Genomic DNA, 17,839 nt, shown 5'->3' on the forward strand with positions numbered 1-17,839 from the left:
TTAGGGATCTGGGGCAAAAATCAGTAGTTGGTCCTGCTAGTGAAGTCAGGGGGGTTGGACTCGATGACCTTCCAGCTCTGCAAGATAGGTATATCTCCATATATCAAGGTAAACATACACACTGTTTAATGTGGGGTAGGGATAGCTCAGTGGTTTGAGCATTGGCCTGCTAAACTCAGAGCTGTGAGTTCAATCCTTGAGGGGGCCACTTAGGGATCTGGGGCAAAATCAGTACTTGGCCCTTCTAGTGAAGGCAAGGGGGGCTGGACTTGATGACCTTTCAAGGTCCCTTCCAGCTCTAGGAGATAGGATGTCTCCATTTATTTAGAGATCTGTAAAGAACACAGTAAGGCAAAGTGATAATATCCCATGCAACATCAGACTAGGACAAACACAAGAGGCTAAAAATGGCTCATCATAATTTATTTTATGTTAAAATGTACAGCTTGGGGTTGTTGGTTTTTTGTTTTTTTTTTTTTTAAGTGACTGACTAAAAAGATAACAGATAAATACAAGAGTGTCACTGGGTCCTATTTTACACAAGTATCAAGCCTTTTCTGCTTGGCCCTTACAGTCACTCTGTACAGGTACAAAGGCTACAAAAAAGGAAGCAATATAAACAGACACATAACTTTTGCCTTTTTACATGCGATCTGTAAGCTTAGTTTGAACTATTCACACGCTACTGCTCTATTTTTTTCCCTTAAAAAATAACTTCAATATTTTATAAAGATAGAAAAATCTACAGATGGAATGAAAATGTAAAGTTAGAGGCATTTCCATAAAATAGCAACTTTACAACAAATTCACTATTTTTTAAAATCCTGCCAAGTATTTAGACATATGTGAAAATGTTTCAAAACATGACAAATAAACACTGAGATATGCTTCATTCGGTCAAAAAAAGTCTGCAGTTATAAAACAGAAAGCTGCCTTTTTATCCCTCCCTCCACAAAAAAAAACCAGATATCGGTCACCAAAAATGGAAAAGAGTCTCAATTTTACACCAAACATTTAGCAATAAAACCCTTTGAACTAATGAAAATGTGAATAGCTTTTACAGGTTTTTTTATTTTTACAAGTTTTATAATTAACAAAAATATAGTTTTGTTTTTTTACCCTCAAATTAGGGTAACCTAATCAAGGCAAAAAACTTAAGAAATGGCTTACTGTTAAGCACAACACTTGTACAGTACTACAAAATGCACTGTCACTAACAAAGACATTAGCGGCATGCGGAAGTGTCACCTTAAGAAACAAAATGTACAATAAATGAAATGCTAAAAGGCATTTACATGTGGGGGAAAGTGGAGAGAAATCTCAGGGTCCAGTACTAAGTTTTGGAGTCTATGTATCCACATTTTTAATGGGAGCAGGCACATAAAATGGCTCTGAACCATTGGCTGCTGTGTAATTGCAGTTCGTAGAAAGAATTCTTCCTTTCCAGAGAACTTCAGTTAAAATTAAAAAACCAAAACAAAGAAAATTTTAAATAAATCAAAAAAAAACCCCAAAACCCAAACCCACAACCCCATCCCCCTAAAACAAAAACAAAAAAGAGAGGTCCAAAAAAAAAAAAAAGAAAAAGAAAAAGAAAAGAAAAGAAAACTTGTATAAGGCTTTCTGCTGCATACAGCTTTTAACATGGTGCCAATAAATGTTTTTGCATTCACACCGATTGCTGGTTTTGAAATCGTACTCTCCTATTTGTGCAGATCAATCCAATACGCCAGTTTGGTAATCTGACTCTCCAAAGAGCCTACCTTCTCATGTAGGATCCATTAAGAGACTGTTTAGACATGCCAGTATTCATGTAGCCATGATGCCCTGGAGGAGTGTACATCATGTTACTGTGTGGTGTTGTCTGCATTGGTTGCTGTGCATATGGCTGAGTTCCCATCATTCCCATCTGCATCTGCATAGGGTACTGGGGTGTTTGATTCATATATCCGTGGTTACTATGATATCCACTGTTCATCATGGGCTGGGACATACTATATCCATTCATAGCATTAAGGGTGTTCATATTCATGTTCACTGAATTGACATTATAAGCGGGGGCTGGCATCAAATTTACACTCATATTCATACCGCGTTGCATCGTTAAGGTCCGTGCGGGTCCTTGCATAGCCACAGTCTGTGAAGCACGCCCATAGATTTGTGACTGATGGGCTGCTGCAGCTGAGGGCAAAGGGGCTGATTTGGTTCTCACAGACACGTGGCCTTTGCCGGCCATCTGAGTTTGCAGTCTTTGGGTATGGGATATTCCAATATTTGATGCTGCCATGTTACGTTGCAAAAGGGGAGGAGGTAAATTCATGGGAGGTGGAGTAAGATTAGGGGGCGGGGTCATAGTAGCCTGTGCTTGGGGTCCGCCAGGAACAGTGTGTGGAGACTGAGAAAGCTGAACAAGCCCTGTGTTACTTAAGGGTGTGGACAAAGAGGCACTGTTTGCATAGGAAGTTACAGCAGCTGAATGGCTGTAAGGCAATGAATGATCCATAAGTGTGTTAGTTAATTGTTGCAGTTTGGCAAGGCTAAAGGTGGCAGATGGCTGTGGGTAATGACCTGCTCCAAATTCACTCTGACCCATTCTTTCATATAGGCCAATGTTGGCATTGCCAGTCTCTGGGATTTCAGTTAACTGCATAGGTGGTGTAAAATTAGCAGCCATGCTGCACTGAGATAACTGTTGGTTGTTGCTTGGTGGCCTCTCAACAACACAGCCTTGAGGAGATTTTACATTACAGGTAGGAGGAGAATTGATGTTGGTTTGTTGCATCATACTGCAGCTTCCATTAATATTAGACATTTGCTGCGTCACTGCACAGCTACTCTGTGTTAGGTTACTAGATGTAAGGTTGCTATATGAGCAACTGTTTTGGGAAGAGTTGTTTCCACAGATACTACTTCCCATTGTAGAATCGTAACTGCTTGGGTTTTCATAGTTTTCCGTTGTGCTCTCGATGCTTCCTAGATCACTAAACCCACTATCCACAACTTGTTGTGAATGATCAGAAACTGATGGGACATCCATCATTGGGCTGGTCTCCATGTTCTGTAAAGATGGCACAGAGATGGCACTTCGATCTGGGCTGATTTGAGCATAACTGTTCTCTAATGGAGGAACGTTTGGACTATTAACAGAACGAACTGACTGGCTAGGATGAGAATGGACAGATGAAACTGGGCTACTGTGGTCAGATTGTTGGCAATCATCCAGTGTGGTCATTTGTGGACTTTGGTCAGTATGAGTATAATTCTGCAGGCTTCTACATGCCTCTTGCGTCTCTGAACAGTCCTGAAACGCATCTTCCTGTTCACTTGTTTCCTGGGTTAGAGATTGGACTGCTTGTACTGTCTCTGAATCAATCTCCATGGTTTCAGTATTTTCTTCCTTGAAATCAGAATTTAACTCTTCACTCTCCTTTTGGTCCTGATTATTATCTGTATGATCATCATCAGATTCAGGCACAGGCCCTGAATCTTCAGTAAGCTCTTTATGGTCACCTTCACACTCAGCTGCAAGGTCAACACCACAGTCCATTAAGTCCTCTTGATTTGAATTACCAGTTTGTACATTTAAGTCTAAAAAAGACTCCTGGTTCTCTAGCACTTCTTTGAAGGCTTCTCCTGGTAACTCCTCTTTCTCCACTTCTGTTGAACCCATATGGCTATCATCTTCATCATCTGCATCATGATCCTCATTGTGAGATGGTTCTTCCTCTTCTTCCTCTTCCTCTTCATGATCATCCAAATGCTCAGGTTCATCTTTTTGCGCACACGTTTCCTTCTGTGGATCTTTATCTTGATTTTTTGCACTGGCAACATCTTCCTCTACATTTTTTTCTTCTTCCTCTACTTTCATTAGATCATTTTCTATGATTTCAAAGGGTTCACTGGGTGGGTTTAGAAGCTCAGATTCCAGCTCTTTTACCTCATCTTGAGGCTGCAAATTCTTAACAGGCTCTTTAATCTCCTCCTCTGCAATAGCAGGAACTTGGCTGGGCTTGACTTCAGATACTTGCTTCTGTTCCTCTACTATTATCTGGCAGTCAGGCTCCATAGGAGTCTCAGGTGGAGTGTATAAATTAAGTTTAAAACCAGGCTTTCTTTCTTTGTTCTGCCGCCACTTAGATGCACCACGCTTCAGTCCTTTGGGCCAGCCTTGTTTACACCTCAAAGGTTCAGGATTGTCTTTAGTGCTTTCTTCCAAGACAGCTACATCCTCTGTGTTGTCTTTGGGAAGCAGAGAATAGAGAAAAGAAAAAAAGGTCTTAGTTTGCATAAACAAATCCATTTCCATCAACAGACAGAACTGATTAATCCAAAATTAACTTGTACATTCTTTAAAAAAAAATTTGGATAATTAAAAAAAAGTTATACTGCCAATAGATACTCTTAATATAACCATACATGACAGTAAATAGAGGTAATATTTACTTTACACCCACTGCTTCCCACTCAGTAGAACTGCACAAGAGTTTTAAACATTATAGAAAACTAGCTGAATAAATGTAGACAGACACCTTACTTGTAGCACTATAACACTTAGTCTCATAATTATATACGTATTTTAAAATGTCATCTGATACTTCCTGAAAGAATTTTAAGCAAAAAACATTTTTAAACTACAGAAAATGTACCCTACAGACCTTTTATTTAATATAAACTATCTCCTCACCTAGTGGTATTTATAAAATGTGGTGGACAAATAGAATACAGAGCTAGTTTGCAGAATAAAACAGAATGCGACAAAGTTTACTATTGTTAATCTCTCCCACTAGTGAGATAAACCAACCCCAGAGAGATTTTTTACACACAAGAGCTCACATACATGCACCCCTTCATACAATAATATGTACTTTTATAAAAGATGGATATCAATTCTCATTATCTAGATATGGAATGCATGACTACACCCTTTCTGTTACTGCAGAAATATACAGCTGCTGGATACACAAAGGTGCTCTAACTCTAGGAAGTACTATGCTGAGTTTGATGCACGTAAATTATTGCTCCAATGCTGAAAAAGGAAAATAATTTTTCCTCCTCACAAGAAGCGTCTTGCAATACAAACCAAAATGTGGGGGAGATTCCATGCAAAAACACATTCTGAAACAGAACTAAATAAAATTGAAAGCAGAGACAAAATTAAAAAAATAATTCAATTAACCATAAAAACAATTAGGAAGAAATGTATTTTGGTGTTGAATACTGCTGCCTTCAAAGACACAGCTTCAGAAAAAGTGTTACATTCTTAAATACTACCTCCCACTGAAAGGGTTACTCCAAACTCATTGCAACAGTTGGTTAATGTGATAACGAGACTCTTAGGCCTCATCTATACACAAATACCAGTATACTTAAAGCAGTACAACCTCACTACTGTGGATGCAATTTTATCAATATAAGTGTGCTTACACCGGTACAATTTATTTCTGTACAGGAAGGGGGCTAAACTATACCAGTATAAGGCACCTTTACAATTGTAAAACGGCATCCACACTAGATGTTGTACTGGTGTAACGGGCAACATAAACATTTAACTTCTTCATATGTCCTGAGAATTATTAGTTCTCCAGTACCAAAGAGATACCTGCAGTTTTTGAGGAAAAAAAGTGTTTATATGTAGGAATCTATAATTCATTCCAAAATTGGAATTAACTCTCAGATGAAAACATCAGTTTAAGAGGGACAGAGATGAGGATTTTCCCAAAACTGCTCATTGGTGAATACACTTTACATCCTTTAGCTTTCCTGCTGGGCAATATCCTTGAAATCTAACTTGGTGAGCAGCTGTTAAAATGTGCATTAAATAAATTGTTACACACTTTTTAGGGAAGACCTGGGACCCCAGAACCAAACATCTCCCTACAAATCAACAGAAGAACCCAGGCCTTTGGAAGTTGTGTCAGGGCTTAAACAGCCCCAGGCTATTTTGAAAGATGGAAAGGGAAGTCTCTGGATGCTCATAGTGGAAGAATGTGAGGTCTCAGAATTTATTAATATAGCATTGCAGAACTGCCAAACTAAAGTGAAGAGGACATATAGTTCCTGGGGAACTATGCAAATTTCAGTAGTTCTCATAACTAAATACTGAGCGAAAAAAAAAAAATCTGTATCAACTACCTCCTGCTTTTTGTAGATAAAGGTTTCACGAAACAAACTAAAGAGAAAGAAATCCCCTGGTTTTCCCTGGAAAAGTATGATGAGGTCTATTGTAGATATACAAGATTACATTTTTGTTCTTTCCCAAATGGTAAATACATGAATATCCCAAACGAAACAAAACCTGCTAATGAACTGAGGTTAATATACTGAAGAAGCTGTAACAGGACAGAGAGAAAGCAGAAATATTAAACACTAAAAATACTGAAAAAAGAGCAACATGCCTCAGGCTATTACACAAAGCAAGCAGATAAAGTGGGACTAACAGCATAAAGCATATCTCAGAGAGACGGAGCATTAGTTAAAATTCATGTTATTTTGATCGTGAAACGTAAAAATTTCAACAGCTCTGAAAATCTGGTCACAAACCGGCTAGTTAACTACAAAAGCAAGTATTGCCTTTGAATCCCAAGTGACAAGTTAACTTTAACATAGTTTAAAAATAATGTTCAACTTACTTCTACACTGAACATCATTTTTATAATGATTGTCCTTCTCCTCTTTGTCCTCTTCTTCCTCCTGGTTCTGCCTACCAGGTTGATACTGGAATACTTTTCTGATCACAGGCTTTAAATTATCACCTTCCCCATCTATCTCACAAGTAGGTTCCAGCTGTGGCATGGGTCGCTCTTCATCCGAGTGATCAAAGGGCTCATTCAACACCTCTGTGGTTTCAGAAATTGTCTCTGTTGTAACGCTACTATTAATCCTTCTGCGTTTACGACCCCTTTTCTTTTTCAAGATGAAAGGTCTCTAAAAAAAAAAATTCCAAAAAATATAACAATGAACTGTTAGAGTCCAAGAGGAGTTAGCTGACTTGGTACACAGAGAACAAGTTAATTTTTGTGAAATGTGTTTATGATGGTCTGATCTATTTATTAACTTAGAAGTTAGCTTGTGTTACATCAAGATTTGATTTTTTACTGCTATATACTAAACCCACACAGTTAAGCAATGAGCGTGTACCATCTGAGACAGAAAGCACACTGTGGTCTTTGTTCTATAAAGGTGAAAATTAAGATCTACAGTTTATGGTTGGCTTCCAGCCTTTATTCTGGTTAAATAAATAAAAATTCAGAATAGTAGTATATAAAATATTTATGCTTACAAATACCTGGTTGTATACTTAGTACCTCATAATTCCACTAAAAACATTTGCAAGACTCAAATGTACATCTTACGCTTTTAGATTTCAGGTTCCTTAAAATTATGAAGCTGCTTATAAACAAACAAGCAGAAAATGATAATCAGCACAGTGCCAAGACAAACAGTCCAAGGGCTTGTCTACATCAGAAAGTTGCAGCGCTGGTGAGGGAGTTACAGCGCTGCAACTTTGAAGGTGTACACATCTGCAGGGCACCACCAGCGCTGCAACTCCCTGTTTGCAGCGCTGGCCGTACTCCCGTTTTGTCTCGGGTGTAGAGGATCCAGCGCTGGTGATCCAGCGCTGGTAATCCAATGTAGACAGTTACTAGCGCTTTTCTTGACCTCCGTGGAAGGAGGAAGCCTCTGGTAATCAAGCTGGTTTCCTTTCCCGGTTTGCTCTCTCGGTCCCGGAGCCACCCAGCAAACCGCAGGGAAGGAGACCTGCTTGCTCGGGGTTCCGGGACCGAGAGAGCAAACCGGGAAAGGAGACCAGCTTCGCCGCGGTTTGCTCTCGCGTTCCCGGAGCCACCCAGCAAACCGCAGGGAAGGAGACCTGCTTGCTCGGGGTTCGGGGACCGAGAGAGCAAACCGGGAACGCCGCGGTTTGCTCTCTCGGTCCCGGAGCCACCCAGCAAACCGCAGGGAAGGAGACCTGCTTGCTCGGGGTTCCGGGACCGAGAGAGCAAACCGGGAAAGGAAACCAGCTTCGCCGCGGTTTGCTCTCTCGGTCCCGGAACCCCGAGCAAGCAGGTCTCCTTCCCTGCGGTTTGCTGGGTGGCTCCGGGACCGAGAGAGCAAACCGCGGCGTTCCCGGTTTGCTCTCTCGGTCCCGGAACCCCGAGCAAGCAGGTCTCCTTCCCTGCGGTTTGCTGGGTGGCTCCGGGACCGAGAGAGCAAACCGCGGCGTTCCCGGTTTGCTCTCTCGGTCCCGGAACCCCGAGCAAGCAGGTCTCCTTCCCTGCGGTTTGCTGGGTGGCTCCGGGACCGAGAGAGCAAACCGCGGCGTTCCCGGTTTGCTCTCTCGGTCCTGGAACCCCGAGCAAGCAGGTCTCCTTCCCTGCGGTTTGCTGGCTGGCTCCGGGACTGAGAGAGCAAACCGCGGCGTTCCCGGTTTGCTCTCTCGGTCCCGGAACCCCGAGCAAGCAGGTCTCCTTCCCTGCGGTTTGCTGGGTGGCTCCGGGACCGAGAGAGCAAACCGCGGCGTTCCCGGTTTGCTCTCTCGGTCCCGGAACCCCGAGCAAGCAGGTCTCCTTCCCTGCGGTTTGCTGGGTGGCTCCGGGACCGAGAGAGCAAACCGCGGCGAAGCTGGTTTCCTTTCCCGGTTTGCTCTCTCGTCCCGGAACCCCCTTGAAGCCGCCCAACAGCGCTGCAGTGTGGCCACATCTAACACCACTTGCAGCGCTGGTTGCTGTAAGTGTGGCCACTCTGCAGCGCTGGCCCTATACAGCTGTACTAATACAGCTGTAACAACCAGCGCTGCAAAATTTTAGATGTAGACATGGCCCAAGTCTCAAACTTGGTGTAAATAATAGCAATATACTAAAGAATGTTACAGTTTAGCAGCTGTAGAAAAGAAGGGTTTGAACAGGTTCTGCTAAAATTTCAATGATATATTTCCACTGTTACCTATTCATTTCTCAAAGATTCACATTTACTTTACAATTCTCTAATCCAAAATATACACAATGGGATACTCATCTGTAAATTCTTACCAAAGCCATGTAAATACATTTCATTAAGCCAAGCAGCTTAACATTTATGGGTTCTTAAGTTACTGAACATTCAATGTGATTACATAATTTTCAGCAACAAAAATTCAATACTCAAGTTTAAGCAGAATTTAGAGAGTTTAGTTCTTGGAATAAGAAGGCTCTGTATAAGAAAAATAAATGTAATATTTTGAGAAACCAATTTTTCTTTAAAAATGTATTTGCTTTAACATATCTTGCAAAAAACCATCTTATCCTGCTAATCTTGTAACAGGAGAAAACACATAATTGATTTGACTCCATCCCAAAAGGACAAAAAAACCCAAGTGAGGGTATGGAAGAACCAATTAAAATGTTTAATCAGTACCAACCCTAAACAGCAGAGGGCAGTCATTAGTTTAAAAATAAATTCTAATTCTGATGTTTAGTGCTATCCATTTTTTCTTAACAATACAAAGAAGTCAAAAGGAAAACCAAACTTCCGAGGAAACAACTATGAACTAGAAAGGGCTCAGTGTGCAAACACAATTTAGATAAAAAAAATGAACAGTCTAATGAAAGCTCGTAAAGAGAAAAAAAACCTGCCTTTTTTTACATCTTTTTGACAAACATGGTTTGATTGTAATGGACACTGAACAACTTTAACTGAAAGTGCTAAAAGTAACATACCTTTCTTTTTATGGCCAGTGATTGTGGTTTGGTCAGCCGTGGAGGTGAATTTTGATGATTCCCATCCCCTTCATCATCCTCACTGCTTTCTTTAGATTGCTCTGTGGATTGCCCTCGCTCTCCAACCACTGCCACACTCTCTGGAGATCGCAAGTATTTATTTTTAGATTGTACTTTTGCAGGTGATTCCCTACTATTAGTTCTTGTGGAGAATATTTCTTGCTCTTCCTTTTCCCAGCAGCTAGCCTGTTCCATCAAACGCTCAGCCTGAAGGGTTGGGGTTAAAATAATGGGTCACTGAAACAGTATTAGCCATATCAAGTTCAGCTAAAGAGTTACAATAAGTCAACCCTGATTAGCACTGCTGCCTAATCAAGCAACAACATTTCAGCTGAATCATCTAGTAGCTACTTTATAACAGTTAGGATAACAAACCAAAGAAGATTGCATTTCATGGGATATTTAGCACTATTAATGATGCAGCGAATTGATTTAAGTCCTTCAGCACTACATTACACGCCCGCTGACATGGATCACTTTGAGGAAGTTCATAAACACAAAGAATCAATTGACACTGCAGCCTTTGAGCTCTGCACCAAATCTGATCTGATTCCATGCTCCTAGACTACTTCAGGAGCAGTAAATACAACTTCATAACAAGTGAAACAGAGTTTAAGTTTTCATATTCTTTTTCCAAAATTTACTGTACCATCTCCAAAACCCGAGTTATTACTGATTAGTGCTGAAGTGTTTCACATAAGCAGTTTTCCTCATAACTAAGATCTGACAATGTTAAACAATGCTATATTTAAGACAGCCTACTACGTAATGATAAAGACTGGAGAAGAAATCTTAAGGAAAGGAATTCAGACTGACAATGTCTGCTGTTACCTCTTTTTCAGCTTCCCTCTCTTCTTCAGAAACCGCAGCATTAGAAACAAGCAGTGGAGTCCATCTCAAACTTTCAGGGTCTACTTCATTGACACGTGGATTAGCTTTCAGTTTCTCCATGTGGCTTGAGATCAGTTTTTCCCTTCTAATTATTACAAATCTAGAATTCAAAAAGGATTTTTGATGTTAGAAAAACATCAAGATAAAGCAAAACAATCTCATATCTTAAATCTCAGGCCTTCCTGGTTAGCAGCCATTGATGGATCTATCCTCCATGATCTTATCTAATTCTTTTCTGAACTCAGTTTTACTTTTGGCCTTCACCAGAACCGATGGCAATGACTTCCATAGGCTGACTGTGCCTTGTGTGGAAGAAGTACTTCCTGATGTTTGTTTTAAACCTGCTGCCTCTTAATTTCACTGGGTGACCCCTAGTTCTTGTGTTATGTGCAGGAGTAAATAACACTTCCCTGTTCACTTTCCCCATACCATCCATGATTTTATAGAACTCTGTCATATTCCTCATAACCTCTCTTTTCTAAGATGAACTTAAAAGAGCAAAGCAATCCTTCGGTTTTCCTTGGGAACCACTTCTATCATGATACCTGTAAGAAACTTAATGAACTGAAGGGAAGATAGGTATAGTTGGCACCTTGTATTTTTTCATATCTATCTAGTTATATATAGTTATTTGGGGAAGGGGGAAAATTGCACAGGTAGATGTATATAAAAACCATGTGTATGTGACTTAATTCCTTTCTCCCACCCTTTGTGGGTTGCTTTTTAAAATTTGGATGCTGTTTGGGGCAGGGACTGTGGGCCAAATTCTCTGCTGATATAAACTTGCACAGGTCCTGTGAAGGCAACAGAGCTGCATCACAAATATACCAGCAGAGAATTTGGCTTCATGCTTTCATATTTGTTTGTACCAGGTGCAATGGGGCTCTGATTGTGACTGTCACCCATGGATGCTGCTTTCATCGTGCAGGGGATTCTGGAAGGACGGCACACGATGCTGTGCAGACAACAAAACTATGGCTTCAACATCAAAAGTCTGGAACCTGACACAGAAAACACAACACTCTGATTCTGCAAACACATACACATGTGAGTAACTTAATGCACCTGAGTACATAACTATTCACATGCTTGAAGTTACTCATGTGCTGAAGTGTTTGTAGGATCGGGCATTGGTGCGATTATTTCTGTTTATTGAGAAGTATCTATTTATAAACTAGAGGCATATACCATTATTATTAGCACCACATCAAAAACCAAACCTGGAAAAATATACACTTAAGAATCCTCCCAACTCATCACCATATACATGGAGACTCTCCCTCCTTAACCTACTCATTCCACCCAAACAAGGAATTTTATCTCATGGTTTGTTCTCATGTGAGTTATATTTTAATTTGCTGCATGACTGTTGGAGATTGTGTGGCCTAAAATACAAAACAATATTTCTCAAGACAAGATATACACCATCAGAATATTTGGGGACTGTCGTGGTCCCCTTCCCGAGCACAAGCAAACTCTAACTTCCTTTAACAAACTTACATGCTGTGTCTGATACTGCAAAGTGGAACATTATAATCCTAAATTACGCCCTACCAAGATTGGCAAAATCAAGGGCAGAGATCAAGAATATCTAAAATGGAGGATATTACCATTGGCTTTCCTCCTATGAAGGAGAACACGTGCTTAATTCCTATGTAGTGCTACTAACTTTTGTGATTTTATTGCAAGTCTTGTAATTTTAGGGTCATTTTTAAAGCTCCAGCTCCTGGAATTATGAGAATCACATGTCTAGCCATCATAGTTGCAGAGAATAGCTTGTAAAGTGATGCACTCTAACAGCTCAGAAACCAGAAGGCAAAGAAAAAGAACCTCAAAATTATTTATTTTTTAAAAAAACCAACCTTATTTTTAAGCCAATCTCATATTTTGGTGATGGACTCATGATTTTATTTTTTAATGCCTGAGGTTGGTAATACTGCCTACAGCAAAATGAACATGTGTTATTGAGTCCACAGTTACTACCTTCTTCCTTATAATATATGGAGATATACCTATCTCATAGAACTGGATAGGACCCTGAAAGGTCATTGAGTCCAGCCTCCTGCCTTCACCACCAGGACCAAGTACTGATTTTTTGCATCAGATACCTAAGTGGCCCCCTCAAGGATTGAACTCACAACCGTGGATTTAGCAGGCCAATGCTCAAACCACTGAGCAATCCCTTCCCCTTGCCAACAGGAGGCATTATACAGTCACACTGTCCCTTCACCAACTAATTTTGCAGACTTTTAGTTTCTGAAGCTGAAATTTTCAAACGTGTTTAAGGGCTTACTTATGCTACAAGGACTACACCAGCATGGCTCTAGTGTCACAGCTATGTTGGTACAACCCCATAGTGTAGATACAGCCTACATCAATGGAAAGGTTTTTTCTATTTGTGTAGGAACACCACTTCTCCAAATGACTGTAGCTAAGTTGACAGAAGTATTCTCTCATTGACCTAGCTGCGTCTACACCGGGGGGTCAGGTCAGCATAGTTATGTCACTCCAGGCTGTGGATTTTTTATATCCGTGAGTGATACAGTTAAATCGATCTAAAATGGAGACCAGACTCATGAGACATAGAAGCACAGGTTTCACTGAAAATTAATAAGACGTGTCTTAAATCAGTTAGGCCTTTTGATAATTCCACCCTAAATGCTAAATCTAAATTTTTTCAATCAAGTATATTAATAAAAAGAGACATGTAAAAAAGGACCCTGTCAACTTTAAAAATCCACTAATGTTACAAGCTCTATTAAAGATTTCTATAAATGAAAGCAAAGAAAAATATTCTGTTGTTTTGCTTTCTCTGCGCATCTGCCCGAACTTGTGTATAGTCAGTTAGCTTCCCTTGTTTGTGTGTCTTTCACACAGTAATAAGAGGAGAAAACCCATTTTTTTTTTGGTGGTAGGCGGGGACGGAGGGACTAGGAAAACGTGATTGTAAAACAATGAAAATTAGTGAGGGGACTCTGGCATGGGTATGCTATCTGAAACTATCTTCCATTCAAAAGAGGTGTTGGCTAGATTTTCAAGTTGGCAGTCCCTTCTAAGATAGTGACTATCACCATTAAGCCTTCATAAAAGTCTATGCAAAGTACACTAGTTTTTTTCCTATGGTAAAAGGTGCACTTTCAATGAGTATTGCTACAATGAATATTTTTGTCTTCATAAGTACTTTCCAAATAGCATATGCTTTACTGACCTGTCTTCCCTCCTGTCTATCATGCTGTGCTGTTGCAGGGTTGTGGCAATATCATGTGGACACATTCCGGTGGCTCGGCTCATTCCCTTGATGCTGATATGTTTTTCATGATGGCAATAAAGGTATTCTAATATGACACTTTTCCAGTAGGCCAAGTATGAGAGACGACCCAGATCAGACAGCGGCTTTTCAGGAGACCCTGCTTGTCCCTCTCTTCTAGAAAGTAAATAACCTAACAGAGTGAAGAGAAAGGACATTTTATTGAATTAACTCACCTTGAGAATTTAGGACATGTCCTATTAGAGACACAATACATAACAGACATGTCAATGCGACCACATGCTATGAAAACAAGAGAAAGATTCAGCTGAAAAAAGGCAGAAAAGGCTGTCTTTCCCTGTTCCAGTAGCATCTAAGAATGTTTTGTGGGCCTTATTTTTCTGAATTCCTTATAGCAAACATCAGATACGTTTGTGTGGTATCAGCATTTTAAACTTGCAGCCGAAATGTTTTAATCATGGAAAAAAATAATCTTTCAGGACAATAACTTGAACATACATACTGTCATTTAGACCGTTTCTTGCCAATACTGGAAATCAGGAGATAACATGGAAGTTCTCACATGGCACCATCACAGGGAGTAACAGTCAATTCACTTTACCTATTGGCAAGTGTGTATTATCAGAGTCACCTAGACTAAAATGCAATAAACAATGTACAATATAACTTGTGGATTAACCTGAACTTGTGAGAAATTTTTTTTAAATGCCATCTCCTTTAAGTCAGCTGTAAGAACACTCAGATAGCTCCAGTTTTAGGTCTTCCACAGTAATGACCCTATTTTGCAGTAGAATATAATAATCCTGTTCAAAAATGTCTTCCTCGATATATACCATGTAGGTCTCAATGGGATAATCTAGGCTAGTCCTTTAGCCTGCCTCAACTTCAAGAAGCTTTAAATTATAAAACGGAGCAAACCTGATTACAGATGGTGAAAAAGAATCTGGAAGCCTTCAGAGTAGCAGCCGTGTTAGTCTGTATCCGCAAAAAGAACAGGAGTACTTGTGGCACCTTAGAGACTAACAAATTTATTTCAGCATGAGCTTTCGTGAGCTACAGCTCACTTCTTCAGATGCACAGAATGGAACACACAGACAGGAGATAATATAATATAAATCTCCTGTCTGTGTGTTCCATTCTGTGCACCTGAAGAAGTGAGCTGTAGCTCACGAAATCTCATGCTGAAATAAATTTGTTAGTCTCTAAGGTGCCACAAGTACTCTTAATCTGGAAGCTGTTATTGTAATTAAAATCTTTTTAAGGAGAAGAAATGGTATAAACTAATGTTGTTTACCTTTCCCTGTTAAATACTCCTTTAGCTTCACCTTTATGAACACTATTCAAATGTAGACCTGAAAAAGCAGGTGCCCATATTTATGAAATTACATTTCTCAAAAGGTGTCAAACTAGAGCCTACCAGCAACTGCTAGTTTTCTCTCTTACAAATAACTTTCTAAAATGGCTTGATGCATTAAACTTAAAAAAGAGTCAATTTCATGTCTTTAAATCTCAAAGCTCACTGCAAATACACCTTTACTATAAGCAACTTTGCATATCCCAAGACAAAATCAGCATATTCCCCATTACATTTCTGATTTCTCCCCCATTTTAATCAATGTTTTTCGCTATAAATTAAAGCCAGGTGGTTAACATTTTGGTTAGTGAAACACAGTTGTTCTTATAGACTTATTTTTCCTCCCTTTTCTGCATACTTTATGCTCTCCAAATCAATATTTTATGGCGTGAAACAATGGTCTTTATTTTTCTTGTTGTGGGCCCCATCAGAGCTGACAATTTGAAAGTGTATCTACTCTGATCACTCTCTCTCGCCTCTGGACCACAAAATCTCCATAATACAGAAAGGCAGACATGCCATTACACACAAGATGATTAGTAACATCGTGGGTGCAGTTAAATATTATTCAGATATCTATTAGTCTATTAATAAAAGGATTTATGAATAATAAAGCCCATTAGTTCATTAGGAGGAAAGTTGCCCCACAGGAAATGTAAACCTATGGAAACCATGAAGACACTTGGGTCAGTATAACCTGTTCTATTTGCTGCACAACTGCCATCTTATATAGTGCTACTTAAGCTTACTGCAGTGAGGTAGCCTATAACAATATACCCATTGTATACAGTAGTGCCTTACAACCTCTGTTGACTAAAATACATTTTCTAACAAGCTAAGTCACTGTGCATACAGAAGACACAGGTCTTCTTGTTCTAAGACTGATTGTATTTGTTCAGTGTGTATTGGGTAGGCCGAACGCCAAGAATAAGCATCTTGCTTCAGACTTTGTTATACCACAGCCCTCTTTACACCCGTACATTGTGTACAATTTGGGGGAAAATTTTAGTTTTAACTGATAAGAATTCTAAACCAGCTTACTTATGCTGTAAAGTAAGATGAACTTTGTATTTAAACGTATACTAGATGTCACTGCTAATCAGACAGAATGTGAACTTGCAGTTCAAGAAATGGTGGGATGGTTTTAGATGCAGACAGAAGGAGCATCTAGGTTTGTACAAGGATATGAAGTGTCCCATAATGCAGAGATCGAAGCTGGTTAAATTATTAAGTTATTTGAAATCATCAGCTAATGCCATAACTTGCAAAGACACTCAGACACAACTTTTTATGTTGTTTTGCTTTTTCTAACATCAAGCCATGTATTATAGTGTTACTGCTCAGTGTATACTCTCCTAAAGTATCTTTGCATATCATTATGGTTGTATAGCCTAGTGAATAGAGCACTAGACTGGGATTCAGGAGAATGTTTCCATTCACAGTTCTGCCATTGGCTTGCTGGGAGACCTTGGGTAAGTTACATATGGAGATACACCTATCTCATAGAACTGGAAGGGACCTTGAAAGGTCATCAAGTCTAGTCCCCTGCCTTCATTAGCAGGACCAAGTACTGTCTCTGGTGGGTTTCCCCCCTATCCCTAAATGGCCCCCCTCAAGGACTGAGCTCATAACCCTGAGTTTAGCTGGCCAGTTCTCAAACCACTGATTAACCTCTGTGTCTCCACTTCCCCCCATCTGTAAAATAGGGATGATTATCTCCTTTATAAAGCACTCGGAGAACTACTGATGCAAAGCACTACATAAGAGTGAGGTATTACTCGCTTTTAGATCACTGTAAATCACTTTACAATTTCACCAATTTATACTCTGAAGCACAGGCTCCTTCTGTTTGCTACAGACTGTGATAGACCCACGCCAGTTGGGTACAACAAAGTAGTAGAAGGCAGATATAATGGCCACGGGGTTAGCAGTTTTCTGTTCCCTGACTGATCAGAGCAGGGGCTGCTCCAGACTAATGAGAACACCTGACTCCAATTAACCTGCTAAGTCAAATGAGTCCATTAAGGTAATGTGAACACCTGACTAATTAAGGCCCTTTTGATACTAGAAAAGGGCTCACTATAGTCAGGCTGGGGAGAGCCAGAGAGCCAGAGGAGAGAAAGTGCGGCTGAAGGGCTGGTTAATGAAAACACCCTCAAGCCATCGGTAAGGGAGCCCTAAGGGAAGGGTGAAGAAGGGAGAAGCGGGAGAGCTGTGGGGAAGTGGCCCAGGGAAATGTAGCAACTCTGGCACTGAAAGGTTGGCTGCCAACAGCTGCTACTATTATGGTCTCTGGGCCTGAAACTGGAGTAGAGGGTGGACCTGGGTTCCCCCCCAACCTGCCACTACAGAAACACCCGCTAGGAAGGGAAGACAGGCCCCTGTCAGGACAAGAGGCTAAACTGTTCTGAAATATGCCCTAGTGACAACAGAGACTGTGGGAGTTCTCTCACCAACCTCCTTGCTGGTTTATGATGAAAAGGGCTCAGTAGACTGTAACCCTGGCCCTAGAGAGAGAAGGACTACGTGGAGAGTCGCAGTGAGCCACTGAGGCTAGCATAAACCGCCTAG

The 17,839-nt window shown here is 40.3% G+C and overlaps 1 protein-coding gene across 12 annotated transcripts in view; it reads right to left on the minus strand.

Moving 5' to 3' along the window:
- Positions 1-1,535: 1,535 nt before the first annotated feature.
- KAT6B (lysine acetyltransferase 6B) overlaps positions 1,536-17,839 on the minus strand; it is a 192,471-nt gene continuing 176,167 nt past the window's right edge. For all 12 annotated transcript variants that reach the window (XM_030568386.1, XM_030568384.1, XM_030568380.1 and 9 more), the window contains 5 exons: positions 13,855-14,086; positions 10,587-10,746; positions 9,696-9,962; positions 6,630-6,924; positions 1,536-4,239 (listed from right to left, as the gene is read on the minus strand). In XM_030568386.1, coding sequence (XP_030424246.1) covers positions 1,760-4,239; positions 6,630-6,924; positions 9,696-9,962; positions 10,587-10,746; positions 13,855-14,086 — 3,434 coding nt within the window. In that variant the 3' untranslated portion in view covers positions 1,536-1,759. The remainder of the gene's footprint in view (positions 4,240-6,629; positions 6,925-9,695; positions 9,963-10,586; positions 10,747-13,854; positions 14,087-17,839) is intronic.

This window comes from Gopherus evgoodei, chromosome 7 (genome assembly GCF_007399415.2).
Source record: "Gopherus evgoodei ecotype Sinaloan lineage chromosome 7, rGopEvg1_v1.p, whole genome shotgun sequence".
Lineage (NCBI taxonomy): Eukaryota > Metazoa > Chordata > Testudines > Testudinidae > Gopherus > Gopherus evgoodei.